This window comes from Sphaerodactylus townsendi, linkage group LG05, assembly GCF_021028975.2.
Source record: "Sphaerodactylus townsendi isolate TG3544 linkage group LG05, MPM_Stown_v2.3, whole genome shotgun sequence".
Classification (NCBI taxonomy): Eukaryota; Metazoa; Chordata; class Lepidosauria; order Squamata; family Sphaerodactylidae; genus Sphaerodactylus; species Sphaerodactylus townsendi.
In genome coordinates this window covers 9,938,184-9,961,868 of record NC_059429.1, presented here as the reverse complement: position 1 = coordinate 9,961,868, position 23,685 = coordinate 9,938,184, and the positions used below count along the sequence as shown (strand labels likewise).

At 48.1% G+C, this 23,685-nt stretch overlaps 1 protein-coding gene across 1 annotated transcript in view; it reads left to right on the top strand.

The window, feature by feature from the left end:
• The window catches only part of POLRMT (RNA polymerase mitochondrial), a 66,555-nt gene that overhangs the window by 29,027 nt on the left and 13,843 nt on the right, over positions 1 to 23,685 (top strand). The window contains exons 13-17 of the mRNA XM_048498272.1: positions 1,779 to 1,958; positions 4,882 to 4,968; positions 6,106 to 6,219; positions 14,599 to 14,651; positions 15,883 to 15,978. Of these exons, the coding sequence (XP_048354229.1) occupies positions 1,779 to 1,958; positions 4,882 to 4,968; positions 6,106 to 6,219; positions 14,599 to 14,651; positions 15,883 to 15,978 (530 nt within the window). The remainder of the gene's footprint in view (positions 1 to 1,778; positions 1,959 to 4,881; positions 4,969 to 6,105; positions 6,220 to 14,598; positions 14,652 to 15,882; positions 15,979 to 23,685) is intronic.

Sequence of the window (23,685 nt, the reverse complement as noted above, 5' to 3'; positions counted from 1 at the left end):
TTTCCCCGCCCCTACCCATGAAGCCTGCTTGGGCTAGCCACAGTTGTCTCAGAACTCTCTCAAGGCAACTGCCTCACATGTCACTTGTAGTTGGAAGAGGAAGGGGAAAGGAGTTTGTAAACTGCCTTGAGACTCCTTACAGGAGAAAAAGGTAAAGTATAAGTCTAAACTCCTCCTCCTCTTCTTCTCAATGTTTTCATCTTCTTTTACTCACATAAGAAAAGAAGTTACCTTTACAGAGTACCCAAATGAAGCCAAAATAAATTATATCTACAACCTGTGAGGCTGATGAAGCCATCGAAAAACACGGATTAGGTGCAATGCGTTTTCCTCCTTGTGTTTAAAAGAATTTGGACTTATGCCTGTCCACAATTTTGGACTTATTATTGAATACATACAGAATACTTACCTGAGTGGATTTATATAAAATTTTGATGAACCAAGATGGACTGAATATATATTTATGTGTATACATGTTTTCGCATTGATTGAATACTTACCTTATGGATGTTGACGGGAGAGTATGAACTAAATACTTACCTGAACTAATATGGATGACCCTGAATCTATCTGTTGTAATTGTTAAAAATAAGTTGAACTTACCTGTTGGATGTTGTTGACAAGAAATGATTGTATTTATAACTAATGAAATATAAAAAATATGAACAATGATATAAACTCATGTATATAGATATACTCATTTGAAAAATTAGTTATAGCCAGAGTGCAACAGTAGCTGTAGTCCTATTATTCATCTTTTTTTAATACATTTTCACAACTGAAGGTGTTGCCTCCCATCCCCCACCCTCCAAAATTGTCTGCAGTGCCTAATCTTAGTGCAGTTTTAAAATCATGGCGATGGTTCTTAGCTCCTTGGCGGAAGGGGTGGGACAACATGCACTCGGTAAATAAAACCAGAAGTAAGAGACCGCTACCACCGAGTTCACTCAAAAGTTTTCTTTTCAGTCTGAGGAAGCGGGGTCACAAGAATATACAGTGGAACCTCGGTTTTCATTGCCTTCGGTTTTCATCGGTTTCGGTTTTCATCGATTTTTTCAGTGAAAAATTTGTCTCGGTTTTCATCAATTAGCCTCGGTTTTCATCGATTTGCAGTAGGGTGCAGGGGGTTGTGGATAAAGCTGTTGCAGGCCGTGTCTGCAACTTGTTTGATGACAACGTCTTGCCCCATTTCAGACAAATCTTAGAGAGACGTCAGAAACAGACCTCTTGGGACAGCTTTCTGGTGCGACATTGGTCCACTGGCTGTGAAGCTGGTCCTAGTATTCTTGTTTGTTACTGTTTTCAGCATTAAACGCTATGTTTATTCACCCAAAAATGTGTTTTTGGCACGTTTTTTGGAGTGCCTAGAACGGATGAATTGGATTTACATTGATTCCTATGGAAAAGTTTGCCTCGGTTTTCATCGGTTTCGGTTTTCATCGATTCTTTCCGGACGGATTACCAACGAAAACCGAGGTTCCACTGTACGAGGCTGCTACCTGCAGAGTCAAGTCTTTGGCGTATCCAGGTCGGTTTGTCTACTCTAATTGGTAGTGGCTTTCTAGGGTCTGATACCGGCCAGTGGGCCTGGGACCTTGGAGCATGCCCCAAATGGTATTCCTGGGATACGTTCATCAGGCAAATTGATGTTTAATCCTAAGTATACCTTGGACAGCCCTCTCCACCTGGCTGATCCGTTTGGCTTTTCCCCTCCACCCCTGGGAGGGGGAGAGCGTGGTACTTTGCTGATCTCTCTCGTCTGTGTTTGCCGGCTGCAGGTGGAGGTGTTTCGGAAAAAAGATGCAGAGAAGGGCACGAAGATCGCTCAAGTCTTGGACGGCTTCATCGGGCGCAAAGTGGTGAAGCAGACGGTGATGACGGTGGTCTACGGGGTCACCCGGTACGGGGGCCGCCTGCAGATCGAGAAACGCCTCAAGGAGATCGAGGGCTTCCCACAGGTTGGCATGTCCCCCCCTCCTTTGTTTTCTGGCCAGATTCCTCAGTTCTATACCTGGAACAAAAACACAACAACCCTATCCCCATTGGGAGGAGAGGCCCCAGGCCCCAATCCAGCTCCCACGTCTCACCCCAGAGGTGGCAGAAAGAGTGATGGTGTGTGTATGGGTTTTACAATCAGCTTTGGGGAGGCAGGCACCTGGTCTGTCTAGTCCAGGGGTCTGCAACCTGCGGCTCTCTAGATGGTCATGGCCAATGCTGGCAGGGGCTGATGGAATTTGTAGTCCTTGTAAGATTCACAAACACGCGTGGCACATAGGCGCTGGCTCAAGCAATTTATATTACCTGTTAGTTTCTTGTAAAGTATGCCAAATTGTTGGCTATTAGACTTATCAAACTATTATATCTCCATAACACATATACCGGTATATCTCACTACATTCTTACTGGCTTTTATCAGAATCTCAGAGTAGAAGAATCCAAGGAGCTGTGTTCCACATACTGACAACTTATAGGAATCATTGTTGGTTTAACAAATACATGATTATAGACTTGAGAGGAGGTTGTCTTGTAATAAATTGTTGCATGAATTGGATTTAAAGTGGAGATATATATGTGTTATGGAAATATAATAGTTTGATAAGTCTAATAGCCAACAATTTGGCATACTTTACAAGAAACTGACAGGTAATATAAATTGCTTGAGCCAGCGTGTGTTTGTGAATCTTATATTGTTTTGGACGTAGCACATTAATTTGTAGTCCTTGAACATCTGGAGAGCCGCAGGTTGCAGACCCCTGGTCTAGTCTCAGGAGTCATGTGAATCAATCCGCCACACCTTCCTGGAGCTTCTTTGTGTTGAAATGCTCCGCTGGGGTCCTAGTGACTCCCTGCCCCTCCCTTCTAATTCTTTTTAACGTTAGAGAATCTTATTTAAGCGCCGCTTCTGTCAAAGCGTTAGTCCCTGCACTGTTAAAACATTGAACTTTGGATAAAAGAGCACCCTGGACGGCAGCCGTCGTCTGATATTTTTGAAATCATTTTGTACTATGTTATTATTGTTGGGTTTAGCAGCAGTGGCGTGGGAGGCTAAGAGCTCGTGTATCTAATCTGGAGAAACCAGGTTTGATTCCCAGCTCTGCCGCCTGAGCTGTGGAGGCTTATCTGGGGAATTCAGATTAGCCTGTGCACTCCCACACACGCCAGCTGGGTGACCTTGGGGTAGTCACAGCTTCTCGGAGCTCTCTCAGCCCCACCTACCTCACAGGGTGTTTGTTGTGAGGGGGGAAGGGCAAGGAGATTGTAAGCCCCTTTTGAGTCTCCTGCAGGAGAGAAAGGGGGGATATAAATCCAAACTCTTCCTCTTCTTCTTCTTAGTTATTGTCATTGGTTTTATCTAGTAAAGTTTTAATATGTGTCTTGTACACTGCCCAGAGCCCTTCGGGGGTGGGTGGTATATTAAATTGAGCAAATTGATTCATTAAATAATCTTCATCAAAGGGTTCATGAACAGGGACCTCTGTAAAAACAATCGCAGCTCCAAACAAAGTTTAAAGATTTATGGGCAAAGGTTCATGAGGTTAAGTCATCAGCTCCCCACGTGATATATCAAACCTTACAGGATATAGCTAATACAAAATTAACACTCCAAGTCACTGAGGCTTAGGGAGGAAGGAAAAACCACCGTCTCTCAATTAAAACCCAGCCTCCTCCTTCTCTTACTTCCCGGCTGTCTTTGAAAGTCAATTACTCCACTCAAGGGCGGGCCGCCCCTTCCATCGCTGAAGTAAACTGTGGTGTCATTAGGCAAAGAGCAAGATCGCAGGAGACGGTTCGTCGGGTAAAGTCAACCCTCATACACATGGTGAAGGCTCCACCTCCACGTCTCCCTGATGCGTGGTTTTATAAAAGTTGGGCAAGGGTTTTTTATGCAGGAGTCTCAGAAAGAATCCCAGCATAGTTTTATTTTAAGAACATAAGAACAAGCCAGCTGGATCAGCCCAGAGTCCATCTAGTCCAGCTCTCTGCTGCTCGCAGTGGCCCACCAGGTGCCTTTGGGAGCTCACAGGCAGGAGGTGAAAGCAATGGCCTTCTGTGGCTGTTGCTCCCGATCACCTGGACTGTTAAGGCCTTTGCAATCTCAGATCAAAGAGGATCAAGATTGGTAGCCATAAATCGACTTCTCCTCCACAAATCTATCCAAGCCCCTTTTAAAGCTATCCAGGTTAGTGGCCGTCACCCCCTCCTGTGGCAGCATATTCCAAACACCAATCACACGTTGCGTGAAGAAGTGTTTCCTTTTATTAGTCCTAATTCTTCCCCCCAGCGTTTTCAATGAATGCCCCCTGGTTCTATTTTTATTTATTTATTGAATTTGTATACCGCCCTCCCCCGAAGGGCTCAGAGCGGTGTCCAACAATTATATATCTAACATTTAAAACCAGCTGAACACATAAGAACATAAGAATGAGCCAGCTGGATCAGACCAGAGTCCATCTAGTCCAGCACTCTGCTACTCGCAGTGGCCCACCAGGTGCCTTTGGGAGCTCACGTGCAGGATGTGAAAGCAAGGGCCTGCTGCTGCTGCTGCTCCTGAGCACCTGGTCTGCTCAGGCATTTGCAATCTGAGATCAATCCCCACTAATTAAGGAACCATAAAGTGCATAAATTACATAGATTTCAGATGGCATCAGAAGTTTCCCCCTCCCCCTTCCTTGCGGCTACGGGAGGTCAGATGTTTATTATATAGCAAGTTTTCAATGTTAACCTGGCTGGCCGAATGCCTGACAGAACAGGTCCGTTTTACAGGCCCTGCAGAAACTCTGTATGTCCCTTGGATCCTCTTGAATCTGGTGAGATGAGGGGCCACTTCTTTACCATCACTGATTGTCCCTATGCTGTTCCGTCCTCCTTCCTTCCATGCAGGAGTACGTTTGGGAAGCATCTCACTACTTGGTCCAGATGGTCTTCAACAGCCTCAAGGAGATGTTCTCCGGCACCCGGGAAATCCAGGTGAGCTGGCCTCTTCTGGGTCAAACTGCGCCAGCTTGGCAGAGTGGTTAAAAGCAGATTTGTTTCCCCGCTCGTCCACATGAAGCCTGCTGGGTGACCTCGGGCCAGTCACAGTTTTCTCAGAACTCTCTCAGCCCCACCTCCGTGACAAGGTGTCTGTTGTGGGGAGAGGAAGGGAAAGGAATTTGTAAGCCCCTTTGAGACTCCTTACAAGAGAGGAAGGCGGGGTATAAATCCAAACTCTTCTTCTTTTACTTAGCAGTCCATGCGAGATTAGATGTTAACCTTATATCAGCCAATGGGGGAAGGTGGATTCCCCCAATGGGGGGAGGTCCAACTCAGGTGGATTCCCCCCAATGCGGGAAGGTGGATTCATTTCTTAACCAGATCCTCTGTCCTGGCTCCAGTATTCAAGAAACGGAATGGAAGAGACATTGCAAACTTATGCTGCTTTTGGCAATTTATTTATATATATATATAAATATTTATTTATTTATTTATTTATTTATACATACATACATACATACATACATACATACATACATACATACATACATACATACTTTGGGCTTCTATACCGCCCCGTCCCCGAAGGGGTATGTGTGTATGTATATGTATACTAATATATAATCATTATATGTATATATATATATAATAATAATAATGTATATGTGTATGTATATGTATGTATGTATATGTATGTGTGTGTGTGTGTGTGTGTGTATGTATGTATATATATACACATACACACATACACATATACATATACATACATATACATACATATACATACATATACAAGCAATCTTTAGAGCATTGCCCTTTTAAGAAATCATAGAGACAGGCTGCCCAAGCGGCAGCTTCCGTGAAGCCAAGCCTCAGAGCCTGCAGGGAAAGGGAAAGAGTGAGGGGGTAGAGGCTCTGCGCTCACGAGTAAGCAGGGCTTTTGAGTCTTTGGGCATTATTTAGACCTGGGACACCACTGGGGCTAGGCATATCTCTTCTTGTGTCCAGCGGAAGCAGAATAAAATTTGCAAAGCTCAAAGAAATTATGCTGCTCGGGCAGTTTGCAATGTTTGGGATGTTTTGGCCAGCCCACGTGTAGCGCTGACTCAACCGCTTCCTTTCTCACTGCAGAATTGGCTGACCGAGAGTGCCCGCCTTATCGCCAAGTCCGGGCACGCTGTGGAGTGGGTGACTCCCCTCGGGCTGCCCATCGTCCAGCCGTACCATCGCTCGAAGATCATGCTGGTGAGCTCTGCGGTGGGGGGCGGGGCAGGGGGGTTGCATGTCTTGCCGGTGGGAGAAGGGCACCAAGTGTCACAACCTTCAGGTTTTTAAGAACCCGAAACTGCAGATGAATCCTCGAGCCTTGTGGCTGAGGAAGCATGAAAGGCCTCGGGCACGATCCAACTTGGCGTGAGGCACAGTTCCTTCTGTAAACAAATGCTGTTGTGGGATGCTGTGTGGTTTCCGGGCTGGGTGGCCGTGTTCTAGCAGCATTCTCTCTTGACGTTTCGCCTGCATCTGTGGCTGGCATCTTCAGAGGATCTGATAGTACAGGGGTCTGCAACCTGCGGCTCTCCAGATGTTGATGGACTACAATTCCCATCCACCCCTGCCACCATGGCCAATTGGCACCTTGGCCAATTGGCATCCATGGCCAATTCGCAACCATGGCCAATTGGCATCAACCCCTGCCACCATGGCCAATTGGCAGGGGCTGATGGGAATTGTAGTCCATGAACATCTGGAGACCCGCAGGTTGCAGACCCCTGTGATAGTAGGAAAGCAAGTGGAGTATATATACCTGTTGGAGTGTCCAGGGTGGGGAAAAGAATCATTATCTGTTAACAAGTAAAGGGTGCAATTAGCAAGCTAGATTTACATGTGTTGAGTGGGATCCACCCATTAGCATGTGAGTAACAATGAAGATAGCAAGGTCAATAGGGGAGGGCATCTAAATAGAAGTATCCTGGCCTTTGTTCTTGGGTGTTAGGGTGTTTATGCGTGGCTTTGAACACAAGGCTATGAACAGTGGTGGGATTCAAAAATTTTAGTAACAGGTTCCCATGGTGGTGGGATTCAAACTGTGGCGTAGCGCCAATGGGGCTGGGAGGGGCACGACGGGGGCGTGGCCGGGCATTCCTGGGCGGGGCTGTGGCAAGGACGCAGCCGCTGCGCCGGTCCTTGGTCGGAAAACGAATGCACGCAGGTGCAGGCTGCCACGCACGCCGGTGCACCTCCTGCTAGACTGCTTCAAGTTCTGCGCGCTACTGCTGGGAGGAGGGGCGTAACTAAGGCAAAAATCACGTGGCAAAATCGCCAATAGGTAACTTATCTCGACGCGCTGCAAATGGTAGTAACCTACTCTCGGGAACCTGTGAGAACCTGCTGGATCCCACCTCTGGCTATGAATGTATAAAGTCCAGGTTTTTATCCAGGTTTCTGGATAAAAAGGTCTCCAGAGTCACCAAAGATGTTTCTGTGTCTGAGGGCGGCTGAGTTGGACTGGTTTTGCGCCCAAGCGTAAGGCAGTTTCATATCTTTGTGAGATTTAGAGGATTCCACATCGGGGGCGGGGGTCACTCGCATTGTCCCGGGAACTTCTGGTAGCCCAATTTCCGGTCTTTGCCGCCTGATGATTGACGACTCACGGACAGTTAGCTGGTGCAGATGGAGTGACGTTTCCTTGGGGGCAGATGGAGTGACGTTTAAGCCAGGAGAGGTGCTTGCAAATGTACTCCGTTGTTTTTTTAATTTAAGGACCAGTAAATGGCAAGACGTTCTTACAGGCAGAGAGGACCACCCTGCTGTTGTTTGCTGACTTTCTGGGGGTTAAAAGGCCCTTCTTTGCTGCAGCAGTTAAGCCTTAATTGCAGACTGGGGCGGAGGCTGGGGAGAAACTCTATAGAGCTCCTCGATGGGGAGTCGCTGAGCATCGGAACCGAGGCCTCGGTCTGCTTGTCCTTCGAATCTGTGTCTAAAGATGAAGCTCTCTCGGCCGACGTCCTGACTTATTATCAAATGCCTTCAGCCAGTCGCAGATCTGTCCGTTTGGCCTGTTCTCTCTACTTGCTGTTCTCCCTCTGGTCCATGGGGTGCTTTCCTGTCCCTCCACTAGGAGGCAGGATTTTTCTAGAAGAAAAAGGTTGAAGGGCCAGGCTAGGCTAGGAAGCGCCGCCAGCATCCTTCTGGAAGCCTCGCTTCTTCCTGCTTTTGCGGTGCGCGGTTGCCGATTTGCGGTCTCTCCTGGTCCTTCGGAAGGGCTTGGAACTCGGCCTGCAGGCTGGGATTTCGAAGACCTTTTAGGCAGTAAGGAAGGATTTCTAGGGAGTTGTGCGGGCACAGAGCCAGCCCCAGGGGGGCATCTAACTTTCCCCCCTCTTGTTCTGGAGCATTGAGAGGTGAGTCAGTACACACTGGGGGCTCGACTTCTTCAGCCGACTCCCGACGTTGTGTCTGGTTGCAGCCAAGCACTGCTCCGCAAGAGGCAGCAGAGGGCAATTTGAAAAGCTGCCTTCCTTTACTGTTGATGCAGTCATCAAGTTGACTTTTCTTGTAAGGAGAGCAGCAGTGGCGTAGGAGGTTAAGAGCTCGTGTATCTAATCTGGAGGAACCGGGTTTGATTCCCAGCTCTGCCGCCTGAGCTGTGGAGGCTTCTCTGGGGAATTCAGATTAGCCTGTGCACTCCCACACACGCCAGCTGGGTGACCTTGGGCTAGTCACAGCTTCCTGCGGGCTCTCTCAGCCCCACCCACCTCACAGGGTGTTTGTTGTGAGCGAGGGAAGGGCAAGCGATTATCCCAGCCCCTTTGAGTCTCCCCTGCAGCAGGGAGAAGGGGGGATATGAGTCCAAACTCTTCTTCCTCCTCCTCCTCCTCCTCTTCTTCTTCTTCTTCTTCTTCTTCTTCTTCCAGAAGTGCCCTTAGGCATGTAACAGACAGAACTGGGTAAGTTTTACATGAGCTACGAGAACCGTCTCAGAACAGATTGGTGAAAACCTGACCCAGTGAATGCACCTTTGAAGCCAAGATGGACTAGAACAGAAGTCCACCTAACCTGGCCACTAACCTGGATAGCAAGCTTTAAAGGGCTTGGACAGATTTATGGGAGTCGATCTGTGGCTACCAATCTTGATCCTCCTTGATCTGAGATTGCAAATGCCTGGAAACAGACCAGGTACTCAGGAGTACTTGCTTAGCAGAAGGCCATTGCGTTCACATTTTGCATGTGAGCTCCCAAAGGCACCTGGTGGGCCACTGCGAGTAGCAGAGTGCTGGACTAGATGGACTCTGGTCTGATCCAGCTGGCTCATTCTTATGAGGAGAGAAAGGGGGGATATAAATCCAAACTCCTCCTCCTCCTCCTCCTCTTCTTCTTCTTCTTCTTCTTCTTCTTCTTCTTCTTCTTCTTCTTCTTCTTCTTCTTCTTCTTCTTCTTCTTCTTCTGCAGAACTCATTTTTCAGCTTTTGGAGTTTCGTATTTTAATTACTGCGTTTTATAATTGTTGGCGGCACCAGTCCTATAGAGATAAAGCCACCTGGCCTCCTGTCCCCACAGGAGAACGGAAACATCCCGTTTCCCATGGGAGTAGAAGTGTCAGGGGTAAGCCTAGTTATCTACGTAGCATGTGAAGCCATAAAGAAGAGATCAGGGAAAGAATGTCCCATTACAGCAGTGGTAACATATAGCAGGTTGGTTACATATATCGTGTAGCGATTGCATTGAGGTAGGAACGCATCTCAATCAACTACCGTGTTTCCCCGAAAATAAGACAGTGTCTTCTATTAATTTTTGCTCCCAAAGATGCGCTATGTCTTATTTTCAGGGGATGTCTTATTTTTCTGTGTTCTGTTAGTCGGGCATGCTTCCAAACAAAAACTTTGCTACGTCTTACTTTCGGGGGATGCCTTATATTTCGCACTTCAGCAAAACCTCTACTACGTCTTATTTTCAGGGGATGTCTTATATTCGGGGAAACGGGGTGGATACAATCACCGGCAATATATTTTGTGACAACTACATTGAGCTAGGAATTCATCCCAATCATCTAGGTGCAATCCCTGCCTCTTTTATTTATTATTTACGTATCTTATTAAATTTTTGTATTGGCCCTCTCCTTTTGGGCTCGGGATGGTTTACGGCCATTCCTAAAAACAACGTGTAATACAATCAGCTAAAAAACAATAAATTCAGTTTAAAATCTAGTTTTCCCAAACAGCGAAGGTGGCAAAAACATCCCATTTTTAATGAGCTCGGAAAGAGGGGGGAGGATGGAAAAAAAGAAATTACCACCTGATAGTGGGGGGGGGGGGGGGTAGAGGAGTGTGGGGCAGGGGAGGCCAGAGATGGTAACCGTAGCTGTCTTTCAAACATATGCTTGGTTCAACAGCGCTATCTTACTTGCCCTGCGGAACTGCATTGGATCCCACAATAATGAGTTGCTATGTATTTGTATTGTCGAAGGCTTTCACAGCCGGACTCAACTGGTTCTGGTGGGTTTTCCAGGCTGTGTGGCCGTGGTCTGGTAGGTCTTATCCCTAACGTTTGCCACTAGTGAGACACAGTGTGAAACGTATTATTCTCTGTGGTAACCTCTGAAAATGCCAGCCGAAACGTTAGGAACAAGATCCACCAGACCACGGCCACACAGCCCGGAAAACCCACCACAACCAGTTGTTATGCATTTGTTTCCAGACCCGATTTTGAAGCACTTCCCTCTAAAGCACAGGTGTCAAACTCGCGGCCCTCCAGATGTTATGGACTACAGCTCCCATCATCCGCTGCCAGCATCTTGCTGGCATCTTGCTGGCAGGGGATGATGGGAACTGTAGTCCATAACATCTGGAGGACCGCGAGTTTGACACCTGTTCTCTAAAGGGGTCCCGTCTTACAAGGGATTTTCTTCTTCAGCTACTGAAGGTTGTATACCAAGCATACATATTGGTCATTGTTGTGTAGGTTGGCTTGCTCTGGAAACAAATACGTAGCCACTCATTGTTGACTCTTAAAGGGACACGGCTAAAGACATACCGTTACAGACAGACTCGCAGTGACTGTTGGGAATTTACATGACTGCTTTTCCCTTTTACAGACCGATCTACATTGATTTCTATCTTTGTATGTTTGCTTGTTTGAACCTCTTGTTGTTATGTTTCACTTTATATACCTTTAATGTACACTTGAGGGCTATAGTTTAGTAATTAGGGGCACTAGTGATATTCAACATAGTGCTTGCAGGCAGTATTGGAGTGCTTTGCGTCTCTTTGAGTTTCTGTCCAGGTTTATGTGGAATACTTAGGTTCTTTGGTTTTTGTTAATTATTTTTCCCTGGATTTGGGAAGCCAGTTCTGTGAAGGTGTGATTAAGAACATAAGAACAAGCCTGCTGGATCAGACCAGAGTCCATCTAGTCCAGCTCTCTGCTACTCGCAGTGGCCCACCAGGTGCCTTTGGGAGCTCACCTGCAGGAGGTGAAAGCAATGGCCTTCTGCTGCTGCTGCTGCTCCCGAACACCTGGTCTGTTAAGGCATTTGCAATCTCAGATCAAAGAGGATCAAGATGGGTAGCCAGAGATCGACTTCTCCTCCATAAATCTGTCCAAGCCCCTTTTAAAGCTATCCAGGTTAGTGGCCATCACCACCTCCTGTGGCAGCATATTCAAGCCACCAATCTCCGCGTTGCGTGAGAGAAGTGTTTCCTTAGTTGAATCCTAATTCCTTTTAATTGTTTTCAATGTATGCCCCCTGGTTCTAGTATTGTGAGAAAGAGAGAAAATTTTCTCTCTGTCAACATTTTCTACCCCATGCATAATTTTATAGACTTCAATCATATCCCCCCTCAGCAGTCTCCTCTCCAACCTAAAGAGCCCCAAACGCTGCAGCCTCTCCTCATAGGGAAGGTGCTCCGGTCCCTCAATCATCCTCGTTGCCCTTCTCTGCACTTTTTCTATCTCTTCGATATCCTTTTTGAGATGTGGCGACCAGAACTGAACACAGTACTCCAAGTGCGGTCGCACCACTGCTTTATTGTGACCAGAGCACCCCTAGAGAGATAGGTGTGACTCGTGCAAACAGGTCCTTGGTTCTCGCTGTGCCCAGAAACTTTAATTGGCCTGCCATCCTGCGGCTTCCGTCTCTATCTAGCCAGATGCAAAACGCGTTTCAACATCTGTAATTGGGCTGCTTTGGGCTGCAGTTTGGTTTGCAGCCAGGAGAGGGATGGCAGAGACGGGCATGGCTTTTGTGTGTGGGGGGGGGGGGGAGGCAGGAAGACCATGCCTGTGAGCGCTCCATCTCCAGAGCACAGAACGTGATTGAAGACGATTGGCAGTGAGTCAGCATTTTGCAGTGGCGACGGCATGAGTCAGCAGGTGGAAGGAGTGAGTCAGCAGAGGGGAAATCAAGGTGATGCTTGCTGGGAGCGATGATCCGGTTGCCATGGTTACAGATGTCCCCGGGGAGAGAAGGTGTTGCAAACCGAAATGCCCCTGGGGAAACATTTGTTCTTTTCCTGAGAGCAAATATTATCATGTTTAGGGTTGTTGTTGTTGTTGTTGTTGTTTTTAAACCCAAGGTAAGACAGGGTATTCACTTCAAAAATTAATAAAGCCCAAGCCTTCGGTCTAGGGTTTGCCGCAGGAGTGGCGTAGTAGGTTAAGCCAGGTGCATTCTAATCTGGAGGAACCGGGTTTGATTCCCCGCTCCACCACTTGAGCTGTGGAGGCTTATCTGGGGAATTCAGATTAGCCTGTGCACTCCCACACACGCCAGCTGGATGACCTTGGGCTAGTCACAGCTTCTCAGAGCTCTCTCAGCCCCACCCACCTCACAGGGTGTTTGTTGTGAGGGGGGAAGGGCAAGGAGATTGTAAGCCCCTTTGAGTCTCCTTACAGGAGAGAGGGGGATATAAATCCAAACTCTTCTTCTTCTATGACATCCGAGGCAGAACTTTACCTGTGACTGGTAAATGGGTGGTGGTCAGAGCACATGTGAATAAGCGAAGAACCAAAAGATTGGGAGGAAGAGAAATTTTTTCCAAAAAAGGCAACACACTTTGTTGCACGGTGCCAGATAGCTAAAGAGAGCCGGCATGGTGTAGTGGTTAAGAGCAGGTGGACTCTAATCTAGAGAACCAGGTTTGATTCCCCGCTCCCCCTGTGAGCTGCAGACTCTTATCTGGTGAACTGGATTTGTTTCCCCACTCCTACATTCCAGCTGGGTGATCTTGGGCCAGTCACAGTTCTCTCAGAACTCTCTCAGCCCCACCTGCCCCACAAGATATCTGTTGTGAGGAGAGGAAGGGAGAGGGGTTGCCTTGAGTCTCCTTACAGGAAAGAAAAGTTTGGGAAAAACACGAGATGGGGTGGGGGGGGACGCCAGAACCGGGATGAATCTGTGTTCGGCGGTTCGGCTGAGGGGAGATCTCGATGAACCCTGGATAAATCAAGTCAGTATCACAGGGTTAATCGCCAGTGGGGATGTTGCCATAGACGCTTCCGGATCGGAGTTAGATCCCAGTGTGTGTTCTCATGTACACCAAAATGTCAACGAGAGAGAGAGAGAGAGAGGGAGGAGGAGGAGGAGGACTTTGGATTTATATCCCCCCTTTCTCTCCTGCAGGAGACTCAAAGGGGCTTACAATCTCCTTGCCCTTCCCCCTCACAACAAACACCCAATGAAATAGGTGAACTGAGAGAGCTTTCAAGAGCTAATGACTAGCCCAAAGGCAACTTTGGCGTGTGTGGGAGTGCACAGGCTAATCTGAATTCCCCAGATAAGCCTCCACAGCTCAGGCGGCAGAGCGGGGAATCAAACCCGGTTCCTCCAGATTAGATACACGAGCTCTTAACCTCCTACGCCACTGCTGCTCCTGGGTGTCCTGGGTGTTTGGGCTTGAAGGAGGCAAGAGAGGAGGCCTGGGTGGTTGGGCTTGAAGAGGCAAGTCTGGCTGGACTCTCCGGCCGCCAGGAGTTTGTGCTCCAGGAGCTTGTTTGCAGTTCCTGGGGGAATTCCCGGGCGGCAGCGGCAGCAGGGGAGCTGTTTATGGCAAAGATCACGCACTGTCTCCTCCTTTTGCTCTGCCTCCTTGGCTTCGCATTTAGTCAGAGGCGTAGCTGGGCCAAACTGCACCCTGTGCACATTCTATATTTTCCGCCCCTCCCCCCATTGTGGCGCCCCCTCCCGTGGCCCCCCCTCCCACACTTACCTTAGTTCCTTTTCTTTTTGAGAACTTTTTCAGGCTGCAAAAGGCCTGTTCTCAGTAAAAACGGCCTGATGGGAACTATACTGCCCAGGAGACCTTGTGAGCCCCAAGGTCTCCTGGGAACTGTAGTTCCTCAGGCCCTTTTTACCGTGAACCGGCTTCTTTCAGCCTGAAAAAGTTCTCGAAAAGAAAAGGAACTAAGGTAAGTGTAGGAAGGGGGGAAGAAGGGGTCGCGGGGGGGGGAGGAGCAGGGGCCTGAGGCGATTTTCTGTGCCCCAGGCGCGTGCACAGCGCACCCCCCGTCCCCTTGTAGCTTCGCCACTGCAGTTAGTGCTGTGGACACTGGTGCAATTCTTAGCCCTGGCCCTGTTACTTCGACTCGTCCGCTCACCCTCTGTTTCTCTCTCTCCTTCCTCCCAAACAGGTGAATAGCAACATTCAGTCAGTCAACCTGAATTCACGCCACGATGTCAGCCAGTGAGTATCAGTCTGGCAGGGACCGGAGGGGTGGGCGGAGCAAGGGACCTATTCTTCCTCCCTTGTGATCCTCGGGACCTTTCTGTGGGGGTGTTACTCTAAATTCTGCAGGCGTCTTCTTGCACAACTGCCTGAAATAGGGGCCTTTTTGTGGTGGCCCCACCAACATCCGCCCCCCACCCCCACCCCTGGGAAAATAACCAGCTTAAGCTGCGATTTTAAAGTGGATCGTGTACAAGCTTTCTTTTGGAGAACGTCATTTTGAACAGAGTATTTGGGGGCTGGCTTGATTGTTTTCATCCTTTCCCTTGGGAATGTTTTGAAACGTTGGCTGGTTTTGTCCTGTTCGTTCCTTTCGAACCAGCCTCCCAAACATTAGTCTGCAAATTAAATGTTTTTAGATGTTTTTAAGTAATTTATTGGTCCTTACTGTACTGTGAACCGCCTAGAGCCCTTTGGGGATGAGGCGGTCTATGAAATCCAATAGAAAGAACGAACGAACGAATGAACGAACGAATGAAAGAAAGCTACTAGCACACAGAGATCTTGATGAACTCCCCTCCCCGCCACCACGGTTAGCAGAGAAAGGAATTTATAGCATATCAGTGGCCTGAAAGGGTACAAACCCCATTGAACTGTCTTGGTACCATCAAGTTGCAGTTGATTACTACTACTACTACTACTACTACTACTACTACTACTACTTTCTCCACCCTTTACAACTGTCTGAGGGCAGGTTACAAATAAAGCCGCAATAAAATCCCATACAATACAATGAAATTAATCCTAAAACCATCAAACATTCTAAACCTGCTCTTAACCACTTCGACACTTCTGCCTCAGGGCAGTTGTTGGCTGTGAACTGTGTCCTCTCAGGAGCCACAAGTCTTTGGATTCGTTCCTTTCCGCGCAGAGATTTGGGTATTATGGCAGTAGCATCTCTCCGCATCTTAATAAGAGGCTATTTTTTGGTACGGTCCTGTGCAGAGTCCTGCCTCTGATTGTCATTGGCTTCTCTCCTCTGATGTCACAGAATAGAGTGAGCCACAAAGTGCTAAGGGGGCTCGGGAGACCTTAGAACTGGAACCGCGATGTCCGTAAACAGCATCTCGTTAAGCGGCTGGTGGTGGGGTTTTGAACCCGGGACGTCCAAGCCGAAGCCTGACGTCTGTCGGTTCTTGCTCGCTCTCAGCGGAGTCTCTTTGTGTACCTCCCCGTTGTTTGCCCTCAGGAAACCCGACACAGTGAAGCAGAAAAACGCCTTCCCATGCTTCATCCATTCCTTGGACTCCACGCACATGATGTTGACGGCTCTGCATTGCCACAGGTACGGAAACGGCGCAGAGAGGCGTGTGAGCTGGGGACCTGTCACGAATCATGACATCAAGAGCGGGGGCGGGAAGGGGGGGTACGGAAATTTTTCTCAATTTCTCAACACCTCCCCCCTTCAGGATTCTAGAAGCTCTGTGTGGGGGCAGGGCGTCTTGGGAAGCTTCATCTCTCCTCCCTTACTCCCCCCCCCCCACCAACTCTCTGCAGCCTTTTTAAAAAAAGTATTTTTATTAGTTTCACAGTATAATAAGTAACACATAAACTACACATTAGCAATCTATTATTGACCTCCATTTGAAAGAGAAGAGTCAAGGAAGAAAGAAGAGGGAAGGAATAAAAGAGGGAAAAGCTAAGAATGTTGACACAGAAAAATCAGTTAAAAATTATATACATACATATATATACATTATACAGTGGTGGGATCCAAAAATTTTAGTAACAGGTTCCCATGGTGGTAGGATTCAAACAGTGGCGTAGTGCCAGTGGGGCTGGGTGGGGCATCACGGGGGCGTGGCCGAGTATTCCGGGGGTGGGGCATTCCTGGGCGGGGCTGTGGCAAGGACGCAGCCACTGCGCTGGTCCTTGGGCGGGAAACGAATGCACGCAGGCGCAGGCTGCCACGCACGCCGGTGCACCTCCTGCTAGACTGCTTCAAGTTCTGCGCGCTACTGCTGAGAGGAGGGGCGTAACTAAGGCAAAAATCACGTGGCAAAATCACCAATTAGCAACCTCCTCTTGGCACACACAAATAATTAGTAACCTACTCTCGGGAACCTGTGAGAACCTGCTGGATCCCACCTCTGTATACATATATATGTACACACACACATATACACACATATATACATATATACCGGTATGAGAGAAAAGAAATATATGGAAGAAAGGAAAAAGGAAAATATATAAGAGAAAGGAAAAAGGAATATATGAATGGAAAAATATAAGCATAAGCATAAGCATAAGCATTTTATTGTCATTGTGCACGCACAACGAAATTTACAGCAGCATTCCTCGATGCCCACAATTTCAGACTCATACCCCATCCTCACTTTCCCCTTCCTCCACCCATCCCTACACAGCCCCAAACACATCAATATGAAGCAGCGGAGTTTAGCATAGCCACAGCTCTAGAGTAGAAGCTGTCTCTGAGCCTCTTTGTCCTAGTTCTGAGGGCCCTGTATCGTCTGCCAGATGGTAACAGTTTAAAAAGAGAGTGTGCTGGATGAGACGGGTCCCTCAGAATATTTTGGGCTTTCTTTAGGCTTCGGGAATGATAGATTTCTTCCAAGGAGGGAAGAGGGCAGCCGATAATCCTCTGTGCAGTAGTGATCCCCCTTTGGAGCGCCTTCCCGCCGACCCACTGTGCAACTTTAGAAACCCGCACAGAATGCAGTAGGTTAGAGACCCTCTCTATAGCATGATGGTAAGAGGATACCAGGAGTTTTTCCATCCTGGTTATTTGCTTCCTTAAAAGTCTCAGAAAGTACAGTCTTTGCTGGGCTTTCTTAACCACCGCGGCAGTCTGTATGCCCCTGGTCAAGTCCTCTTTAATCATAACGCCCAGAAATTTAAATTTAATTTAAATTTAATTTAAAATATATGAGAGAAAGGAAAAAATATATTTATATGAAAGAAAAGAAAAAGAAAGGAACAGAGAAAAAAAAGGACTAATTTACATATATTTTGAGGGGGACTTCCCCAGCTTAACAAAAGAATCTCCAATCTGTTTCCCGAGTTACTAAGGTAGAACTTCAGGATCGGTATGATTGTTCTTCTGCAATAATTCTTATTTTATAACTTTTCTCTCTATGTCATTCTTGCACAGTTTTCATACTCAGTCAGTTGTTCGTGGTTCTTGTTTTCCAAATATATTGTGCAAGTCCTTCCGAGTCTTTTGAAATTTACTACAAGGCAGGTCTTTAATTCTAGCGGATGGTGTGGAAGTAGCCCTTGATAGTCCCCGCTTCCGTTCTGTTCCTTCTTCTCTTCCTCTGCTTTGGATTCCCTGGCTTGGACTTTGGCACGGAAGCCACTAACTTTACTGTTAAATATCATCGGGCTGTAGGAGAGACAACAAAACTTTGCTGATTATTTTTAACCCCCACCCCCCGCCAGCCCCAACCATTACCTGCACAGTTCACATACCGCACTGCAGTTCTGTGCTGGACCAAATTTAAGAAGTACGTGAAGAACGAGCTGAACGGGGATAGTGGTACTCGCGTATCCCACCCATTTCCCATTTCCCTTTATCTGCTTTCCCCTCTTCTTTCTCCCCTCCCTTTCACAAACACAACAGTCGCACCTAGAATTTCTCCTTTTCCCCTGCCCTTCTCACCCGACTTACTGTTATAACCAGAGGTGGGATCCAGCAGGTTCTCACCAGTTCCCGAGAGTGGGTCACTAGTTATTTGTGTGTGCCGAGAGGGGGTTACTAATTAGGTCTGCTTTCCCGTTAGAAATTCCATTAGGTCCAAAAATCACAAAGTCCTGTTGTTTCCTATGTGACTGGTTAGTGAAGGTAGAAAATGGGGGATAATTCTCCCTGTTGGGCTGTTTTAAAAACATGTTTTAGAAATAGGGTAAAGTTCCTTGTTTGAGGAAAGTCTCCTTCTTTTGATTTCTAGAAACAAAATGAAGTATTTGAAAGTATGAAGTATTTGACAGGCAGTCAATCAGAGGAGAAGTCGTTGTTTCTGTTGGCAGTAGACGATAGGACTTGCTATAATGAGTTTAAATGATGGACAGAAAGATACCAGCTGGAAATTAGGAACTTTTTTTTTAATAGTAAGAGTTTTTTACAGTAACAGAGAAATTATTAATGCCCCGCCCCCGGAATGCCCGGCCACGCCCCTGTCGTGCCCCGCCCAGCCCCATTGGCGCTACGCCACAGTTTGAATCCCACCACCACGGGAACCTGTGACTAAAAGTTTTGGATCCCACCGCTGGTTATAATCCCATCGCTCCTTCTGCCAGGGCTTTCCTTCCCCACGAGCTTTTCTTTTCCTGGGGTGTTGTGTGGTTTCCGGGCTGCATGGCCGTGTTCTAGTAGCATTTTAGTAGCATTCTAGAAGCAATGCTGTTAGTTTGTGCCTCAGTTGCGTATGTCTGCGAGAGCCCGCCACTCGGGCAGGAGCGGGGTAGCAATGCTACTAGAACACGGCTATACAGCCCGGAAACCGCACAACACCCCAGTGATTCCGGCCGTGAAAGCCTTCGACAATAGAGTTTCTTTTCCTTCTTTCTTTCTCTTCCCACGCTCCCTTTTACATACGCCTCTCCTGCCACCCCTGCCTTTGTTCCTTCCAGGACTCTCTCTGGATAGGCTCTGAGTCTGTTGGGAAGTGCTGCCGATTGGATGATTTAATCTTAAACTAGGCGGGGCGCTGGGCAGCTTCCTGTTCCTTCTCAGGTCTCTGGGCATGGAATCTGCCTCCAAGGTGTTGTCCTTGGGGTCACTGGGCTGCTGGAAGGACAGGTTGGCTGCATGCCCCAAAACAATATTTTCTTGTCCAAGCACTGCTCCAGCTGGGCTTTCGTTAGGCTTCAAGGCAAGGTGCGCCACCAGAACCCTGCGGTCAGCCGGAAACAGAACAGCTTTGGAAACCAAAAGAGCAGAGGACAGACATTCACTGGCAGAAAAGTGACTCTGCTTCTGCGTGAAACACTTGTGACTTCTAAAGGTTTCTGTGGAGCAGCAGTGGCGTAGTGGTTAAGAGCAGGTGCATTCTAATCTGGAGGAGCTGGGTTTGATTCCCCGCTGTGCTGCTTGAGCTGTGGAGGCTTATCTCGGGAATTCAGGTTAGCCTGTGCACTCCCACACACGCCAGCTGGGTGACCTTGGGCTAGTCACAGTCCTTCTGAGCTCTCAGCCCCACCTACCTCACAGGGTGTTTGTTGTGGGCGGGAAGGGAAAGGAGTTACAGGAGAGAAAGGGGGGATATAAATCAACTCTTGGAGTGACAGTAGCACTGTGGGAGGATAGATGACTCACGATGCCCCTTCATCTTCCGCCTCCTCCAGCCCTCTTATTGGCCCCCAGGAACTTTAGATTCTCTTGCGGCTGTCAATGAATGCCCTTGGAAACTTCATGGCACACCTTGCATCCTAACCCAAAAGAAGAATAAGGAGGAGGAGGAGGGGGGGGGAAGGAGTAGGAGTAGGAGGAGTAGTTTGGATTTATATCCCCCCTTTCTCTCCTGTAAGGAGACTCAAAGGGGCTTACAAACTCCTTTCCCTTACTCTCGTCACAACAGACATTTTGTGAGGCAGGTGGGGCTGAAAGAGCTCCAAAGAACTGTTGACTAGCCCAAGGTTACCCAGCTGATATGTGTTTTGATTGCACAGGCTAATCTGAATTCCCCAGATAAGCCTCCACAGCTCAGGCGGCAGAGCGGGGAATCAAACCCAGTTTCTCCAGATTCGGGTACACCTGCTCTTAACCACTTCGCCACTGCTGTTCATTTAGGCCCGGCATGCCACTGCCTGTTAGTTTGTGCCTCAGTTGTGTATGTTTGTGAGAGCCCGCTGCTCATGCAGGAGCAGGGGATCAAGCCTTGTTCTCCCCGTTGGAGTTGACCTGCTTTTAACCACTACACCATGCTGTCTCTCAAAGATGAACGTGCTTATGTTGTCTGAGCATAGTGGCAGGATACAGCTCTCTGTGTCAGTTGTTTACGAAAAGCTGCTTCAAGCGTGATTAGAAGCTAGAATTTTAGGAGAACAAAGAAGACGGCGGGAGGCTGCCCCCTTAGATCGACGTGTGGAGATTTCCCCCCTTCTCCTCTCTTTTCCTGGCCTCCCAACTTTTGGTATTGACGGGGGGGCCCTCTTGAAATAATGGTTTTGTTTTGCAGCGATGTGTGAAACATTTCTTAAATCAGTGCTTTAAAACTATGTCGTTACGCGTGCTGTTCGTGTTTCTGCCAATCTCTTAGATCCACAGGTAGTAACAATCATGTTGTGGCCACATTGGGCTCGATTGACGAGCAAGCCACGTTTTCAGTGCCACTTTTGACAAAAGTTGGGCATGTTGGGCAGCAAACTGACTTCAGTACTATGATGTCAAACCACATATGTGTGCCCTAATTATGTTACATTAACTGTTCATTTCCTGAGCTGCTCCGCCCCGCCTCCCCCCTTAACATTATCAGCTGCTTACTGCCGCAACAGAGTAGAATTTCTTTGGTTTCTGCCTGGAAATTCCTGCAGACCACCTTCTCCTCCTAAGCCCCTGTGATCAGACATTTCTTTTGTTTGCTACAACATCAAGAATTTACGTTTCCAGTTTTGATCCCCCCCTCCCCCCCAGTTTTCCCTGTTAGCAAATACCAAAATCTTAGAGGGCCGCACCTTGCAGTCCTATCTTTTAATGTTGGGCTTATTTTGTAATGAGTGTTTTATTTATGAGCAGCAGTGGCGTAGGAGGTTAAGAGCTCGTGTGTCTAATGTGGAGGAACCGGGTTTGATTCCCAGCTCTGCCGCCTGAGCTGTGGAGGCTTATCTGGGGAATTCAGATTAGCCTGTGCACTCCCACACATGCCAGCTGGGTGACCTTGGGCTAGTCACAGCTTCTCGGAGCTCTCTCAGCCCCACCTACCTCACAGGGTGTTTGTTGTGAGGGGGGAAGGGCAAGGAGATTGTCAGCCCCTTTTGAGTCTCCTACAGGAGAGAAAGGGGGGATATAAATCCAAACTCTCCTTCTTCTTCTTCTTAAAGCGGGTGTGGCCAACCTATGGCACTCCAGATGTTCACAGACTACAGTCCCCATCAGCCCCATTGTCCATGCTGGCAGGGGCTGATGGGAATTGTAGTCCATGAACATCTGGAGCGCCACAGGTTGGCCACCCCGGAGGACATTTGTGGTTTTGAAAAACTGCATAAATAGATCAAGCCGTGCCGGTTTTTTCGTGCCGCGTGGAACGTGCAGTTGGATAAGAAATCCCCCCCCCCCCCATTTTCTCTTCCCAGCCCCGAGGGAGAAGCCACAGTTCTCCTTGTTGGGAGAACCACACCTGGTGCGTGTGTTTCCCTTGCAAAAGTAGCAGAGCGGCACAGAGGCTGAACACAGGGACGCTTACCTGGGCACACACGCGTGGCTCAGCTTGCTAGAGAGAACTTCAGACACAAAAGAAAGTCAGAGTCGTTTGTAGTTTCTAATCTAATGAAAAGAGTATTTATTAGTGAACTCCGTTCTGGATAGAAAGGTGGAGAGATAGGTTCACTATCTATTCTAATCTAGCTGGATGGGGGCGGATGCGTAGGAGACACATCCTCTCCCTAGGCATGGTGAAGGTAAGATGGAGAGGTTCAGAGAAGAAGGCGGAAGCAAGGGAGGAAGTCCCTAAGAGTATCAGTCTACATCAAAGGGATAGAGTCAGCATGATAGAGTAAAGGTGGCAAATTCCTAAGTCCCTATCTAGCCACTAGCTCGCTAGTAAAAAAAAAACCCTCTGTAGGATGAGGCAGGAAACAGCGTAAAGTCCCTTTCTTCCAACACTCCTGTGGCTGTCAGAATTCTTCAGACATTTCACTTCTCCAGCCTCTGACATCTTGCTTTATCTCACCCATTTCCTTTGCGTGGTTTGATGGCGGGAGAGAGAGTTCCTTCAAGACGCCGAACTGGCACCGCTTTCCCGCTTTGAGTGGAAAGTTTTAGCCACTGGATGGTGCTCCCACACTTGGGATTAGACAGTGAAATCAGATGACGGCCCTTGGGAGTTAGAGAGGCAGAGGCCTCCGTCCATGTCTGTCTCTTCTGGGATTTCTTTTTTTTTCACCCACGAGCCGAGAGACAGAGAGAGGGAGAGATGGTACCCATCCCGTTTTCAGTGGTGCGGATGCCAGACGGGAGCCCGTCTTACTCCATTGCAGCACACACAAACTGGAGTGTATTATTGAAGGTATTAATGGCCAGAATCAGCTGGTTGTTAAGAACATAAGAACAAGCCAGCTGGATCAGACCAGAGTCCATCTAGTCCAGCTCTCTGCTACTCGCAGTGGCCCACCAGGTGCCTTTGGGAGCTAATATGCTCACATGGGAGCTCGTACTTGTGCACCTGCTAAAGCAGATCTTGATGAAACCACGCTTCGGCGCGGCTGGCTGATGCCCACGGGAATGTAGAGAAAATCAGACTGTTACGAACGGGGGGTCCCTTGACGTTTGAAGCCCGTTGGGTCAGGCTTGCATTTTCAGAAAGGGGCTCAGCTGCCCAGAATCGACATCTGTGAAGAGTCTCTCTTGCTCGCCTGGAGGCAGCTTTTGAAAATGAGGGGCTGTTTGCAAGCCCCTGAAGGCGCACAGGATGTGTTGGCCGGTCTGTTTTCTGAGACCCTTTGCACCAAAGATGAAGCAGGTTTCTAGTCCAGGGGTGTCCAACTCTGGTGCTTCAGATGTTAATGGACTACAATTCCCATCAGCCCCTGCTGACATGGCCAATTGGCCATGCCAACAAGGGCTGATAGGAATTGTAGTCCATGAACATCTGAAGCGCCAGAGTTGGACATAACATAAGAACAAGCCAGCTGGATCAGACCAGAGTCCATCTAGTCCAGCACTCTGCTACTTGCAGTGGCCCACCAGGTGCCTTTGGGAGCTCAAATGCAAAATGTGAAAGCAAGGGCCTTCTGCTGCTGCTGCTCCTGAGCACCTGGTCTGCTCAGGTATTTGCAATCTTAGATCAAGGAGGATCAAGATTGGTAGCCA